The 15362-nt window shown below is 48.4% G+C and overlaps 1 protein-coding gene across 1 annotated transcript in view; it reads left to right on the top strand.

Moving 5' to 3' along the window:
* The first annotated feature begins 392 nt into the window (after window positions 1-392).
* The window catches only part of UAP1L1 (UDP-N-acetylglucosamine pyrophosphorylase 1 like 1), a 30447-nt gene continuing 15477 nt past the window's right edge, over window positions 393-15362 (top strand). The window contains exons 1-2 of the mRNA XM_032200203.1: window positions 393-666; window positions 13001-13205. Coding sequence (XP_032056094.1) covers window positions 393-666; window positions 13001-13205 — 479 coding nt within the window. The remainder of the gene's footprint in view (window positions 667-13000; window positions 13206-15362) is intronic.

The following is a 15362-nucleotide window of genomic DNA, read 5'->3' on the forward strand; positions in this document are numbered from 1 at the left end:
CGAGTTTTCTGACGCAAGAGTGGATGTAATCCTTCTGAGTTTCTTAAATATGAAGTTCCCAGTACAAGCACCTCCGGTATCCCCATCAGATATATCTGAGCAGCCAAAGCACTTCAGTACGCACAAAGCACTGCAGAAGTGTATTCTAGGCCGGCGGGCGCCTGCAGAGCCCGGGCAACGCTGGCCTGAGGAGGGATGGGAAGGGCTGCTGGCCGAACGCAGCCAGCAGGGCAGAGGAAACGGGAAAAAAGCCGGAGAGTAAGCCCCGCCGGGGCGCAGGACGGGGCGTCGGGAACGAGAGTCGCCCGGGGCGGAGCGGCGGCGGGACAGGGGCAGGCCCGGCCCCGCTCCGCCCCGCCGCCGGGGGACAGAGGCTGGGCGGCTGCGGCGGGATGGGGCCGCCCGAGGAGGTGCGGGCGCGGCTGGCGCGGGCCGGGCAGGACCACCTGCTGCGCTTCTGGGCCCAGCTGGGCCCGGCGCAGCGCGGGGCGCTGCTGGCGGCGCTTCCGCCCGGCTTGGGCGAGCACTGTCGGCTCGCGGCGGCCTCCGCCCGCCAGCCGGGGCCGCTGGAACTCCTGGACGGCCGGATGGAGCCGCTGCCCGCCGAGCTGCTGGGCGGCGCCCGCCGCAGCGGCCCCGCCGCGCTGGAGCGCTGGGAGGCGGAAGGTGAGCGGCGCGGGGCGGGGTCGCTGCTCCCTTGCCTCACCCCGAGCGCGGAGCTGGGCCCTCGCCGCCGGCCCGGCCGGCCCCGGCGGGACCCCTGCCGCCAGCCCGGCCGCGCAGGCCCCCGCCCTTTGCTGAGGGGACTCGGCCCGGAGGCGCCTCCCGCTGCTGCGGGCCGGGCAGTGCCTCCCTCGGTGCAGCGCTGCGGCCGCCGCGATGCTGGCGGGAGGCTGGGGCGCAGCACGGGGGAGGACGGCAGAGCGTTTCTGCGGTTGCAGAGCCTGGAGTGACTGCAGTGAGCTGCTTGCTCGTCCCCGTGGAAAAACGTTCTCTCTAAAACCTCTACTTTTTCATTAGTTTGTGGAGTCCACAGATGCTGCTGAGGCTGGCAGGAAGCAAAGGTGTTTGAGGTCGGCTGTTTGGGGTGTCATAAGATTCATGAGCACACCACTTGCACAACTGAAGGCCAAAAATAGAGAGGGTTTTATCTTAAAACCAGAATGTGGTGTGGTGCCTGTGGAAATCTCCCAAACTGACTGGATCTAGCCGTGGGCTGTCACACTCCTTGTGTGAGGCTGGCTTGTCTTCCTGGTAATGTCAGGAAGGGCTGCATAACATGGCATGTTTGGGAGGACAGCTGCCTCCCTGTAGCACCCTGGAAATGGCTGATGGAGAGCTTAGGACTGTTGCCAGTGGGATCCCCAGGGCAGAGAGCAGTGTCCTGCAGCATCGTGGTTGGGGTGACATCCGGCAGCCTGGATGATGGCACTGCATTTTATACCAGCGGGTTGTTGCCATGGTGTGTGGTGTCAGCAGCAGGGGAAAGAAGAGTGGCAGCCAAGCATGATGTCGGGGCAGGTAGGGCAATGACCTCCATGACAGTGTGGGGACTCTGGTTTGGAGTTGAGACTACCTTGTTGGACCCAGTCCTGAACACAGGCAGTCAGATCCCTGGCAAAAGCTGTTGAGGCATTTGGGGCCTGCATGTTTAACTTTAATTTCTAGCTGTTCAACACAGCAGCAGTGGCTGGAGAGCCATGTGGTGGGCAAGACATGGAATAGCACTGCATCTCGTAGGAAGATGTGAAGTCCCTGGAGATAGGTGGGAGAAGAGTCTGTGTTGCAGCTTAATTGGGAAGTTGCACCCAGGCATGCGTGTGGTCTCATGGGCATCTTGCTGGCATGAAGTTGGTCTTGTGTTACAGCAGAGGCTGGGGCAGAGTGATCTTTAAACTGCGTCACTGTAGTACAGGAAGAAGATGAGATCTGAGCAGAGAAGTGGGTAGCAATAGGGGAAGCCCAAGAAAGGAAAATATCTGGTCAGACAAGGCAGGTGGATGGGGAAACACATTGGAAGAGTGCTCTTGGGGGGACAGCTCTGCTATCAAAGCATCCCCTGACTTCACACGCGTTGCAGTTCCTGCATCATCCCTCCATGGCTGATGAGCCTGAGGCAGGCCTTCACCCGCACAGCAGACTTCACATGGATGGCTAGGCTGATCCAGCTGGCCCGTGTGCATACCCAGTGAGCTGTTGGGGACTCTATATGGTGTCAAACCACCTTCCTCATTTTTTGGAGCCTGGTAGATACTGGCAGCTTTCCTTGGTCACCTTGTGAGTGTTTGAAAGGTGGGGTTGATGGGAGAGGTGGTATCTAGACCTAGGCTGTGTGGAGTGGGGTGCTGTGCTCCCCAGTTCCCCATCATATGTGTATTACACAGAAACACTGTGCTTTTTTTCAAAGTGTGCGCTCTATTCTGTTTCTTTTCAAAGGTACGGTGGCCTCTCTCTGCTTCTTTATAAAATAAAACATCACTGTTAAATAAGCAAGTATACACAAAATTGAAAGAAAGCAAGAGAAAAAACAGCTGTGGCCAGAGTAAAATCCTAAAGTGTGGCAAATGTCTGCACAGTCTTGACCTAGATCTGCCAGTAAAGAGGTGAGGATGTGTGGGCAGAGGAGTAAAAATTTCCAAACAAAATCAAAACAGCAAGCATAGAAGTGACACAATTATAGAACAGAAGAGCTTTTCAGATGTGTCAGACTTCACAGATGGGGCTGAGTGGTGAAGGAGGGAGCATGAGGAAATGTCTGTCAGGGCATTTTTGCTGAAGATGCTCAGGGTGGCTTCTCCGCTTGTAGGTAGAGGATCATGGCCAGCCTGCCACTTGCTCTGGTCCTTGAACAGATTAACATTGGTGACATGGGACATGTGTGCCTGGTTCTGTCTCGTGGTGGTGAGGCTGTGGTGGCCTGCTGGCCTGAGCAGCTGGGTGTCTGGTTTAATGCAATGTGAGCATCATCCCTGCACTGCTGGAGTCTTGGCTGGTCTGGGTTCATCACCTTCCACAACGGCTTTCAGCAAACTTGTGCAGCAAACTGGGGCTAGGCCTAACCACAGCCCATTGTCTAGGGCTAGTTTCTGGTTAGTGAAGAGGTAGGTTCTCATGACAGTGGAGGCAAGTATTTGTGTCCAACCAGGCTTTCCAGCAACGTTGCTCACATCTCCCACCAAGCCTTTCTACTGACTTCAGTAAGGCTTTTGACACCGTTTCCCACAACATTCTCAAGAAACTGGCTGCTTGTGGCTTGGACTGGCATACGCTTCGTTGGGTTAAAAACTGGCTGGATAGCTGGGCCCAAAGAGTCGTGGTAAATGGAGTCAAATCCAGTTGGAGGCCGATCACTAGTGGCGTTCCCCAGGGCTTGGTACTGGGGCCAGTCCTCTTTAATATCTTTATTGATGATCTGGATGAATGGATCGAGTGCACCCTCAGTAAGTTTGCAGATGACACCAAGTTAGGTGCATGTGTCGATCTGCCCAAGGGTAGGAAGGCTCTGCAGGAGGATCTGGATAGGCTGGACCGATGGGCTGAGGTCAACTGTATGAAGTTCAACAAGGCCAAGTGCCGGGTCCTCCACCTGGGGTGCAATAACCCCAAGCAGAGCTACAGGCTGGGAGATGAGTGGTTGGAAAGCTGCCAGGCAGAGAAGGACCTGGGAGTGATGGTTGATAGTCAGCTGAATATGAGCCAGCAGTGTGCTCAGGTGGCCAAGAAGGCCAACAGCATCCTGGCTTGCATAAGAAGCAGTGTGGCCAGCAGGTCTAGGGAAGTGATTGTCCCCCTGTACTTGGCTCTGGTGAGGCCGCACCTTGAGTACTGTGTTCAGTTTTGGGCCCCTCACTACAAGAAGGACATGGAGGTGCTCGAGCGAGTCCAGAGAAGGGTGATGAAGCTGGTGAGGGGTCTGGAGAATAAGTCTTACGAGGAGCGTCTGAGGGAGCTGGGTTTGTTTAGCCTGGAGAAGAAGAGGCTCAGGGGCGACCTTATCACTCTTTACGATACATTAAAGGAGGCTGTAGTGAGGTGGGGGTTGGTCTGTTCTCCCACATGCCTGGTGAGAGGACGAGGGGGAACAGGCTAAAGTTGCACCAGGGGAGCTTTAGGTTGGATATTAGGAAGAACTTCTTTACCGAGAAGGTTGTGAGGCATTGGAATGGGCTGCCTAGGGAAGTGGTGGAGTCACCATCCCTGGAGGTCTTTAAGAGACGTTTAGATGTAGAGCTTAGTGATACGGTTTAGTGGACGACTCGTTGGTGTTAGGACAGAAGTTGGACTGGGTGATCTTGGAGGTCTCTTCCAACCTAGAAATTCTGTGATTCTGTGATACTGCATAGAGCTTCAGTGAGCTGAGCAGAGTGGGAACAGCCACCCAGGAATGCCTGGTTGGATTTGGGAGTGGAGCTGCTAGGGTGGTGCTTGCTTCCTCAGGCTTGAGGATGTTGCTTTGAGGAGGAAATGCATGAATTTTAGGGTCAGATGATCTAGGTTAGGGCTGCACAGTTAAACAACTTTAGTAAACTGGACAGCTAGGTCCTTTGTCTTCAGCTGCGATTCAGAGAGGTGCTGGTATGTCTGACTCGTGCCACAGTCAGCAGTAAACAAGGCAAACTCTGTGGGATTGACCTTGCTTCCTGTAAGCAGTTCTTGCCAGAGAAAGAATTCAGAAGGCCCTCTGTGACGGGAACAATGCAAACGTCACTTGACCCTGAAATCCAGATTGCCCTGATACCCATCTTGTGTAGAGACCACTTCTGATTTCTACCAGGAGAGGGGGATGCAGTTCTTAAATTTCACTTTACTTTGTTTTTATGATCCAGTTTAATGCTACAGGTGAGAATCAGCCCTCAGTTTTATTCCCTGGGAGTGAGACTTTGTAGTGCTGAACCCCAGCAGCATTGCAATGGGAGACTGGTGTGCAGAAGTTACCTCTCCCCAGGGAGCACTGATGACCCCCAATTCAGTGTTCCCTGGGGGAGCTAGTGGTATGGCACAGGATTTCCTGGGTTTGTGTATCCCTGGGAGGACTGAGGCTCCAAAGGGTTTTTTCTTTAAAGTGAACTGCTCCTGGTGTTGAGCTGGGACATGAGCAGAACATACTCTGGTTCTGATCAGGCCCTCATGCATGCCTTTCTAGACATCTCAGCTTGTTGCTGGATCTCCCAGAGGTTGCGTGTCTGTGATGTTACCATTTGCTTCAGGGGATTGCTATCACCCCTAAACTGAGCTCATCTGTGCTTTGTGAACGGGCATCTGAATTCCCAGAAGCTCCCATGTGCAGCAAGCTTGTCATCTTCAAATAAAGACTGAACAGCTGAAATTAATTTTTTGTCCTTTCCCCTTCCCACTTTTGTGATTAAAAAGTTTGTTAAAAGAGCCAAGCAACTCAGAAGTTATTCTTGGGAACATCCAAGATATTTTTAAACTGTTTAAAAAAAAAAAAAAAGGATCTGTTACTATCTCTGAGATGATAAAACTTAGCTCAGACAGACTTGCTTCCTGGATCTTAAACACAAACATGAAGTTTGTTCTAGGCAGCCTTACGGATGATGATATAAGTCAAGTACAGACACTTTTAGATTTAGTAAATGTTTTATTAATAAAATTCTAGTCTAGGGCATGGGCCACGGTATAGCTGCCATTTCATGAGGCTCTGATGAGCTGCTCTGGTTATCTGACTACTCTGTAGATTTTTTTTTTCCTGATTTATTCTTTTCTTGCTGACTGTTGTTATAATCAGGCTGATGCATCTGTTCAGCAGGAGAATTCAATCTGTTCTTGCAAGATCAATCTGTTCTTCCTGCAAAATCTATTTTTGTTTTTGCTTTATATGCAAACTATGACTTACTGCAGATATCTGTCAGCCAGTGCATCTTCCTTTTTTTTTGTTTGGTTCAGCTTCTGGTATTTCATGTGCTGCAGAAGATAAGCTGGACTTACTATTTATTTTTTTTTTTTAAGTGTGATAAATATTTCCCTTTCCTGCAGGAATATGCAGCAAGATATGTCAGTTACTATGTTTTTGTTGTTGTTATTGTTATGAATGCTAGTATTTTTGCAGCTAGGTAGTGAGAGCAGAAGTACTTACTAAACTTTCGGGGGATATTTATTTTCATGGCAACCTAAAATCGGGAACTTGAAAAACTCTCCAGTAGTTATAGGGTTGCACTATAAATACTGTGAATGCCATAAATGATGGGAAGATCTGTCCCATCCTGACATGCTTGCCATCAGGGAGGGCTGTTCATACAGCCCTAGAAGCTGTTGGACCTCTTCTAGGAGTACAGTGACCCTGCTTCTGCTGGAAAGGAGGGCAGAATTTCTCATGGCAGTGGTAGGAGCAGTGATGGTTTCAGCAAGTCCTACAGTGTGCCCACCTGCTAGGAGTCCTGGGTTATCTGCCTAGTCAGTCTACTGGACTCTGGGAAGTGAAAAAGAAAATGGAACTGTTGATTTTATTAGTGGCATTGCTTTGGAGTGGGGTTCATCCTGTTTAGGTCTGAGTTTCAGAGTTCTGCCTGCATTCCATGCAGCAAGGCCACACTGGGGAGGTCAGTGCGAGAGGCTCAATAACCATTAGGCAGTTTCCATCCTCTAGTCACTGTGTGGAAAACTTAGATGAAATGCATCTTATCTGAGGCATCTTGATTTAAGTGAAGTGGTGCACTGGTACCTTTGAGTCCTGGCCAGGGATTGCAGCTACTGCTGATGGATGTTGCTTGACAAAATGGGCCCTCATGGGGGCCCATTAACAGTGTTAATGCTAGGCTTCATATGAAAGATGCCCGCTGTTTGCAGTCTGTTACTATGCTTAAACCTATCATTTGAGACAAGTGGCACTTAGGAGGAGGTGATGTGGTCTTTTTGTGTCAGGACCAGAGTGTGCATGTGTATGCGTGAGCTTGATAGATGCTGTTACAGGAGCAGGTAATGCTGCAAGGACGGAGCTGGGTAAGTGATGGATGTTGATTAGTGGATGAATCATAATATTGGATGTGTTGCTTTGGAGTTCAACTCAGACCAGCAAGTGCTGATTTCAGTCTTCAGGCAGCTTTGTTTTAAATCAGTGTGAAATACTTCAGCTCAGCCAACTTCAGTTCTGAATTATTTAGGGATTTTAAAATTATTTTATTATCCTTTTGAAACAAAACTGGTTCAGAAGTGTCTCATGGGAACTTTTTTAGATTATACTTTTCCCTGTAAGTTTTTCCCTCATGTGTTTTTTTTTCCTCCACTGGGAACTTCTGAGTGAAGTTCAGTGGAAGGAGCCAGATACCAGGCACTTCAGGGCTGTCCTGCTCACATATATGAGGCCAAATGGAGAAGTTCCATCTGCACTAGCCCTGCAGTAACACAAGGCTTAGATAATCATAGAATCACAGAATGGTTCACCTTGGAAGGGAACTTAAAGACCATCTAGTTCCACCCCTCCTGCCATGAGCAGGAACACCTCCCACTAGAGCAGGTTGTTCAAAGCCCCATCCAACCTGTCCTTGAGCACTTCCAGGGATGGGACACCCACAATTTCACTGGGCAGCCTGTTCTAGTGCCTCACCACCCTCATGGCAAATGTTATAAATGGCTCAGGATTCAAATTAGAATTAAATGAAAAATAGGATTTATTAAAGGATATAAAGGAATAGAGGTAAGCAAACAGCGCTGGGTGCACCGGGAGTCTCCGCTCCACCAGGATGCACACCAATTACATCAAGCAACTGATTTTTATGCTCCTAGACTAATACATATTCATTACTACTTCTAAAAAAATAGATTATTAAAATTAGCTTCCAGGGTGCAGTCCCTCCTACTGGAGCATGCGCAGTCTCCTCTGGGGTCTCTTCTGGGGGTCTCTAGGGGTCTTCCATGCTGAAGGCTCGCAGTCTTCCTCTTCCCCTTTGTACTTACTGGGCACCATCCCAAGTTTACGGAACACCTTCTTCAAAACACCTTCTTCAAATCTTGTCTCCCAGCCGCCTTTCAGCTTCTTTCTCGGCCCCCCCCTAACCAGATACCAAAGATCCACATAGTATCCCATAACAGTCACTAGTATCAGAACAACTGATAACAACTAGTGACATGGGATACTATGTGGATCTTTGGTATCTGGTTAGGGGGGGGCCGAGAAAGAAGCTGAAAGGCGGCTGGGAGACAAGATCAGTTGTTCTGAAACTCCCAGACACACGGGTAATTAAAACATTCTTCCCCAGCCATTCACAGACACATCTATAGCAGTGTTAGAAATAGAAGTCCAGAATAACAAAAGCAAACAGGTTCATAAATTTAAGAAGTGATAAATTGGCTAGAATGAGGAATGAGGGGGAGACTGGGACACACTGCAGCTGTGGTTCAAGCATTGAATTGCTATTGCAGGGCCCAGAGACAGACAGGATTCAAACATTTCAAACAGAATTGTTCTTTATGGACACGAATTGTTAAAACATTCCTCACACAAAGAATTTGTTCCTAACATCTAACCTAAACCTACCCTCTTTTAGTTTAAAGCTATTATTCCTTGTTCTATCTCTACACTCCCTGAAAAAAGAGTCCCTCCACAGCTTTCCTGTAGCCCCCTTTAGGTACTGGAAGGCCTCTATAAGGTCTCCCTGGAGCCTTCTCTTCTCCAGGCTGAACCCCCAACTCCCTCAGCCTGTCTTCACAGGAGAGGTGCTCCAGCCCTTTGATCATCCTTGTGGCCCTCCTCTGGATTCCAACACGTCCATCTCCTTCTTGTGCTGGGGGCCTCAGGGCTGAACACGGTGCTCCAGGTGGAGTCTCACGAGAGCAGAGTGGAGGGGGAGAATCCCCTCCCTCACCCTGCTGGCCATGCTTCTTTTGATGCAGCCCAGGATGCAGTTGGCTTTCTGGGTTGCAAGCACACATTCTGTTTGGAAATACGGATATCATGTTGGACGGTGTCAGATAGTTTGCACAAGTCCACATAGACAACACCAGTTGCTCTTTCCTTTTCCACCAGCTCTGTAACCCCATCGTAGAATGCCAACAGATTTGTCAGGCATGATTTGCCTTTAGTGAAGCCATGTTGGCTGTCACCAATCACCTTATTTTCCATGTTCCTAATCATAATTTCCAGAAGGATCTGCTCCATGATCCTGCCTGGCATAGTGGTAAGAATGACTGGCCTGTAGTTCCCCAGGTCTTCCTTTTTTCCATTTATAAAAGTGGGGGTTGTGTTTCCTCTTTTCCAGACCATGGGAACACTGGACTGCCTCAACTTCTCAAATATGATGGATAGTGCCTTACCAGGTTCATCTGCCAGTTCCCTCAGGACTGTTAGGTACATCTCCTCAGATTCCATGGACTTGTGCACCTTTAGGTTCCTTAGCTGGTCTTGAACCTGATCATCTCCTACATTGGGCAGTTCTTAATTTTCTCAGCCCCTGCCTTTGTCTTCTGCAACTTGAGTGGTGTGGTTAGAGCAATTGCCAGTGAAGACTGAGACAAAAGAGTTGCGGAGTACCTCGTTCTTCTCCATATCCTAGGTAACCAGTTCTCCCATTTCCTTCAGGAGAAGGCCCACATTTTCCCTAGTCTTCCTTTTATCAACGATGTACCTGTTGAAGCCTTTCTGGTTGCCCTTGGCATCCTGGCCAGATCTAATTCTATCAGGGCTTTAGCTTTCCTAACCTGATCCTTGCCTGCTTGGACTGTTTTTCAGTATTCCTCCCAGGCTACCTGTCCTTGCTTTCAGCTTCTGTAAGGATGAACACTAATGAATACTTGGATTTGGAACATAGGGAAGAGGTTTCAAGGTTGGTCTGGTATGAACCTGCACCTGTCCAGTGACTCATAACTGACCTTCCAAACAAGTACAGTGGGGCACTGATGTGTCACAACTGGTGCAGCTATGAACAAGTCAGGTACTTGGTTGCATCCAGAGAAGCAAGTAGCTGGAGCCAACTGGATGGTGATGTATATATTTCACCTTCTCCCTCTGCTAGGTTCAGTAGGATGTGCTCGCTGGGTGTACAGGCCCTGTAAAGGTCTTGTTCTGTTTTTCAGTGGCACTTGTGTGGTCATGGGTGACTGTGGCATGGTGATGCCTTTTGCATTGTTGGGTGTCTGGGCCCATGACCATCTGCTGTGGATTTTTAATGTGTCTGGGAATCATTGGAGAACGACTCATTCACAGTGGCTCTTGATCGTGGGAGTGATAGCAAGTCTGCTTTTGCCAGTGCTAATGGCTGAGTGATTTTCTTTGCTCAGATGCTGCTATTTGTCTTGTTTCATGAGAGGCTTATTGTTAGTGTGGAGAAGCCAAGATTAAATCTGTTTATGGATAAATTGACCAGGGGAGAGGCTTTTCCTTGCGTAGTGAATCAGATACTGTGCTGCCTGAACTTGGCAAGACTATAATTGTTGTTTTTCCTGAGATAAAGCAGGGGAGGGCAATAAGCAGAATGTGTGCAATTGGTAACACTCACTGCTTCATTTACAGCTGTGACTTTCCTCTCTGTTCCCTGCATCAGAAAAGGGGGTGGCTGCCACAACAGTGACTCATACTGAAGAGTTTAACTTTGGTTTCTAACCACAGTTGCTTTTCCTTTCTCTCCCCCATTGGTAACTTAGTCATTGCTGCTGACCCTTCAACAGGCATTTAATTGCTCACCATTCCATCCCTGCAAGTTGTTTTGTAGGTTTGCCTCATACAACAGGGGCTGTGTGAGGAATCTCTCATGCTGGGGCTTTTCCTCCAAGGCACAGGAACAAGTAAAGATGATGGTGGGCCAGATTCTGGCAGTCTTGCGAACACAAAGGCTGGCTGGGAGTTGAATACCAACAGTTAGCCAAGTGCTGAAGTGGCTGTCAGTTTGGGTGCATGTCTATATGGGGAGGTGAGCAGAGGGAGAAGGGAAGTGAGAGAGGGGACTAGGAGGAAAGAAGCTTTTCCGGAGGTTTTTGTTTCCCCGAGCTGTAGCACTGCACCAACCAAGGATTGTGTACAAAACTTCTCAATCCTCTTGCTGATGCTTCCCTTCTGCAGCTTGTCTTGTACTTGAATTTGCTGCTTCTCTTCTCCTTGGAGGACACCGTTAGCACAGGGTGCCAGTGGAGAGGCAGCCACCACCCTGGAAGCCCAAAGTCTTGCAGCCCATTCTCTCAGGTCCTTCCCATGGCACTCCATGGTGCTGTGTGCTGGAGAGGGCCTCGCTGGGCCCACATGGAGACCTGTGTCTGTAAATGAACCAGACATTAGCCCTGTGTCCTGGCTGCAACGAGAGTCGGTGTTACAGGTTGGAACCTGCAACCAAGGACTCAGCAGCAACTGGTGTGCCAAGGACTCTAGCAAATAGTAGTGGCATAACTTATACTTTAGACCCCCACACCAGTGCTTTGTTAAGTCTTTTGCAGTAGGAAGTTCTGTAATAGAACCGTTGTTTGTGGTTTGTTGCATAAAATTAGGTTTATTTTAATTTCATCAGAGTTACAAAACTGAAACTTTGGAGCTTTGCTGTAGTAGAGCTAGTAGAGCTAAGTGTCTCACCAAACAGCTCATCCAGTGCTGTCATCTGTGCCTTTTTAATTTTAAGTTTAAACACATTTGAGCTTTCTCATCTACTCAGGAACCTCCTGAAAGTTTGAAATCCCAAGTCCAAGACCCTCAGTGCTGGTTTCCTACGAGAAAGCTCTTCTAATCTTACCTGGAGCATGAGGTTGGGCTGCCTTTAGAGGTCCCTTCCAACCAACGTTTTGTGATCCTGTGAATTCAAAGCCCTGTCCTTCAGCAAAGCAATGGCAGTGCTGTGTAACTGGCTCCCTTCATTGTGCCTAACTAGGCATTATGAGCATTTTGGGAAACAGTGTACATGTATTTAGGCAGAAACATGGTGTTCCTGCTGTAGTCTGACTGAAACCTGTAAGCATGGGGAAATCAACAGTATTATTACAATTATTTAAAGGTGAGCATAAAAACAATCCTAGTTTCCTTCTAATTTGGTATTTTTGGTCCTTGTGTCTATCAGTCCAAATCAGGAATCTTTTAGTTCCTGCTGAAGTTAAAATGTGAGTGTTTGTCTTCTTCTTGGAGATTGTGGTGAAGCATGGGCTCCTGTACTGTGGGGGGCATTGGCAGGCTCAGCAACGTGCAGGATACTTCTTGAGTTAGGTTGCAAAAGGCTGTGATTGCTACTGTACAGCAGAAGAGCTATAGCTTTTGACCTGGGCAGTCCGAGAGCTCACTGTATGCCAGAGGAATGTAAAGTGTCCCCTAAGGTAAATACTTTGTTGGATTTGAGCCTAGTGGTTACTGTGGTGATGGTTTGAGAAAAAGCAGAGAACAAAGTCTGTGAATGAGCTGTATGATTGTGCCCCAAAGTCTGGACATTTCTGGCTTGTCAGGAGAAATGATATGGTTTTTAATTAGATTGTGGGAGTTGTGGCTTCTGCAAAATTTGCTGTGTTACTATTAGTCACTGCAGGCAAACAGAAGCTGGAACACAAGTACAGGTAGTCGATTGAGGTGGCTTCCAGAAATCTTCATGCTTTACTGAAGATGATGAAACTGTTTCTTTGGGATGTAGAAATGTTGGTGTTGAAGGACCCCCTTACTTTGAACAGAACCACACCCAGCCCTAGGTGAGGTCAGCTATCTTTAACTCTTGAAAACCTCAAGGGATGGATGTTCCCCACCTCTCTGGGTATCTTTTCCAGTGCTGCACCACTTTCCAGTAATTAATTTATATTCTAATGGCCAATTTGAACATCCTAAGCTGCAATTCACAGTTGTTTCTTATTGTTAAACCATCTGCTGCTTTAAATGAGGAAATGGATCTATCAGCGAGAGGTGAAATGATTTTTTAAATTTTTTTTTTAATGTTGCATGCAGCATCGTATTTCTCTCTGAACTGCCAGCAGTGGTCATTGAACTGTCAGCTTCTGGCTGTTGCCTGAGCTCTGTAGAAAGGCTCAGAAGAAGGGCACAGAATGTTGACTGTCTTTGTGATTATGTTTCCTTTGGCTTCTTTCTCCTTTTCAGGTTTGCATCAGATCTCACAGAACAAAGTGGCAGTGCTGCTCCTGGCTGGAGGACAGGGAACACGCCTGGGAGTGAGCTATCCCAAGGGCATGTACAATGTGGGATTGCCCAGTGGCAAGACATTATATCAGATCCAAGCAGAAAGAATCCGCAAAGTGGAGCAGCTCGCTGGCCAGAGATACCACTGCAAGTGTGCCATCCCCTGGTAGGTGACCTGGAGCCACAGACCTACCGTACAGAGGTCTTTGCATGCTAGTCTTGCCTATATTGTCTTCTGGAAGTGCTGTTCTAGGTGCCTTGCAGTGACGTGTCAGGGGAGAATCTTCTTCTGCAGGGTGTGTGATCCCATCCAGAGGGATGTACAGGGATGGGAAATGACAGGCCTGTGTCTGCAGATCTGAGGAACTGAGCACTACCCTTGAAGTGTCTTTTCAAGTGCAGTCCCTGACAACATAATAAACAGCACTTTTCAGTGCCTGTTTCAGAATGTTTGTGAGAGATGTCATATGTTTGTGCCATACTTTCTCAGATTCCTGTATGGAGACACTGTGCTCACATTCCAAGACCTTCTATGTGCATCTTCAGCCACAGCATAGAACTCTTCCCTTCCACAATAGTAAATGCTTGTCGTGCTCCATTTTTAGGCTACCTCGTGCTGTCATTGTTTATAGCTGTCTACCTATCTGCTGGTTGCTACCAGCTTTCAAAAGTCTCCAAGCTCTGTGCAAGGTGCAGATTATCAATTCTCTATGGGATGTGGTGGTTAAGAGAGAGAGGAAGGCACTGCAGCATGGTTCTGGGAATATTTTTTGCTATGTGTTCATCCTTAGAATATAAAGAAATACCTTTATGAAATCACTGTTTGGTGTGAGGCAGGGTTTGGGAAGAACAAAAGAGCATGTATATCTCAGGTCTTCAGGATGGCACATTGTTTTACAAATCAGAGATTGAAAGTAATTAAAGTCTGGATTGTGTACTTCTTTCTGAAGCCATGCATACATAACCTGAATTGCAAATGCATTCATCCCAGGTGCTGTTGGAAAGAAGGATTCAACATCTGCTGATAATGTTTACAGTTTATTTTCCTTGGGCTGAGGAGACAGCTGGCTGCAACTGTACCCCAGAGGCCAGGCTCTGCTGTGCTGCAAAGATGTAAATCAGTGTGTATATGAGGTCTAAGCTGTCATGTGCAAACTATGGATACCCTAGTGTGCTTACAGAAGACCAGAAGACCCTATATACCTATTACATGAGGAAGTGCTGCGCAGGTACATGGTAAAGATGGCTCTTAGCTTGTTGAGGGAAGTGCTTGTCCCACTCTGTGCTGGTGCAGCCTCACCCTGAGTACTATTTGTGGTTTTAGGCACCACAGTAGAAGGACATAAAGCTATAACAGCATGTCCAAAAGAGGGCTACCAAGATGGTGAAGGGTTTAGAGGGCAAGACATATGAGGAGCGGCTGAAGTTACGTGGTTTGTTCAGCCTAGAGAAGAGAAGACTGAGGGGAGGCCTGATAGCAGCCTACAGCTTCCTCATGACAGGAACAGAGGGGCAGACGTTGATATCATCTGTGTGGACTTGTGCAAAATATTTGACACTGTCCCACATGTGTCATGCCTGACAAATCTGCTGGCCTTATACGATGGGGTTGCAGAGCTGGAAAGAGCAACTGGTGTTGTCTATGTGGACTTGTGCAAAGTATCTGACACTGTCTGACACGACATCCTCATCTCCAAACTGAAGAGACATGGATTTGATGGGTGGATCACTTGTTGGGTAAGGAATTGGCTAGATGGTTGCACTTCAAGAGTTGGGGTCAATGGTTTGAGATCCAAGCGGAAGACAGTTATAAGCAATGTTCCTTAGGGATCGGTACGGGGATTGGCGCTGTTTAACATCTTTGTTGGCGATGTGGACAGTGAAATTGAGTGCACCGTCAGCAAGTTTGCTGATGACACCAAGCTGTGTGGTGTGGTCAATGCTGGAGGGAAGGGATGCCATCCAGAGGGACCTACCTGGACAGACTTGAGAGGTGGGAGTGTGTGAACCTCAGGAAGTTCAACAAGACCAAATGCAAGGTCCTGCACCTGGGCTGGGGCAATCCCAAGCACTAATACAGGCTGGGTGGAGAATGGATTCAAAGCAGTACTGAGGAGAAGGACCTAGAGGTGCTGGTGGATGAGAAGCTCAACGTACATGTAAGCTGGTAATGTGTGGTTGTGACCCAGAAAGCCAACTGCATCCTAGGCTGCATCAAAAGAAGCATGGCCAGCAGGGTGAGGGAGGGGATTCTCCCCCTCCACTCTGCTCTCGTGAGACTCCACCTGGAGCACCGTGTTCAGCCCTGAGGCCCCCAGCACAA

Source organism: Aythya fuligula, chromosome 19 (assembly GCF_009819795.1).
Source record: "Aythya fuligula isolate bAytFul2 chromosome 19, bAytFul2.pri, whole genome shotgun sequence".
Taxonomy (NCBI): Eukaryota; Metazoa; Chordata; class Aves; order Anseriformes; family Anatidae; genus Aythya; species Aythya fuligula.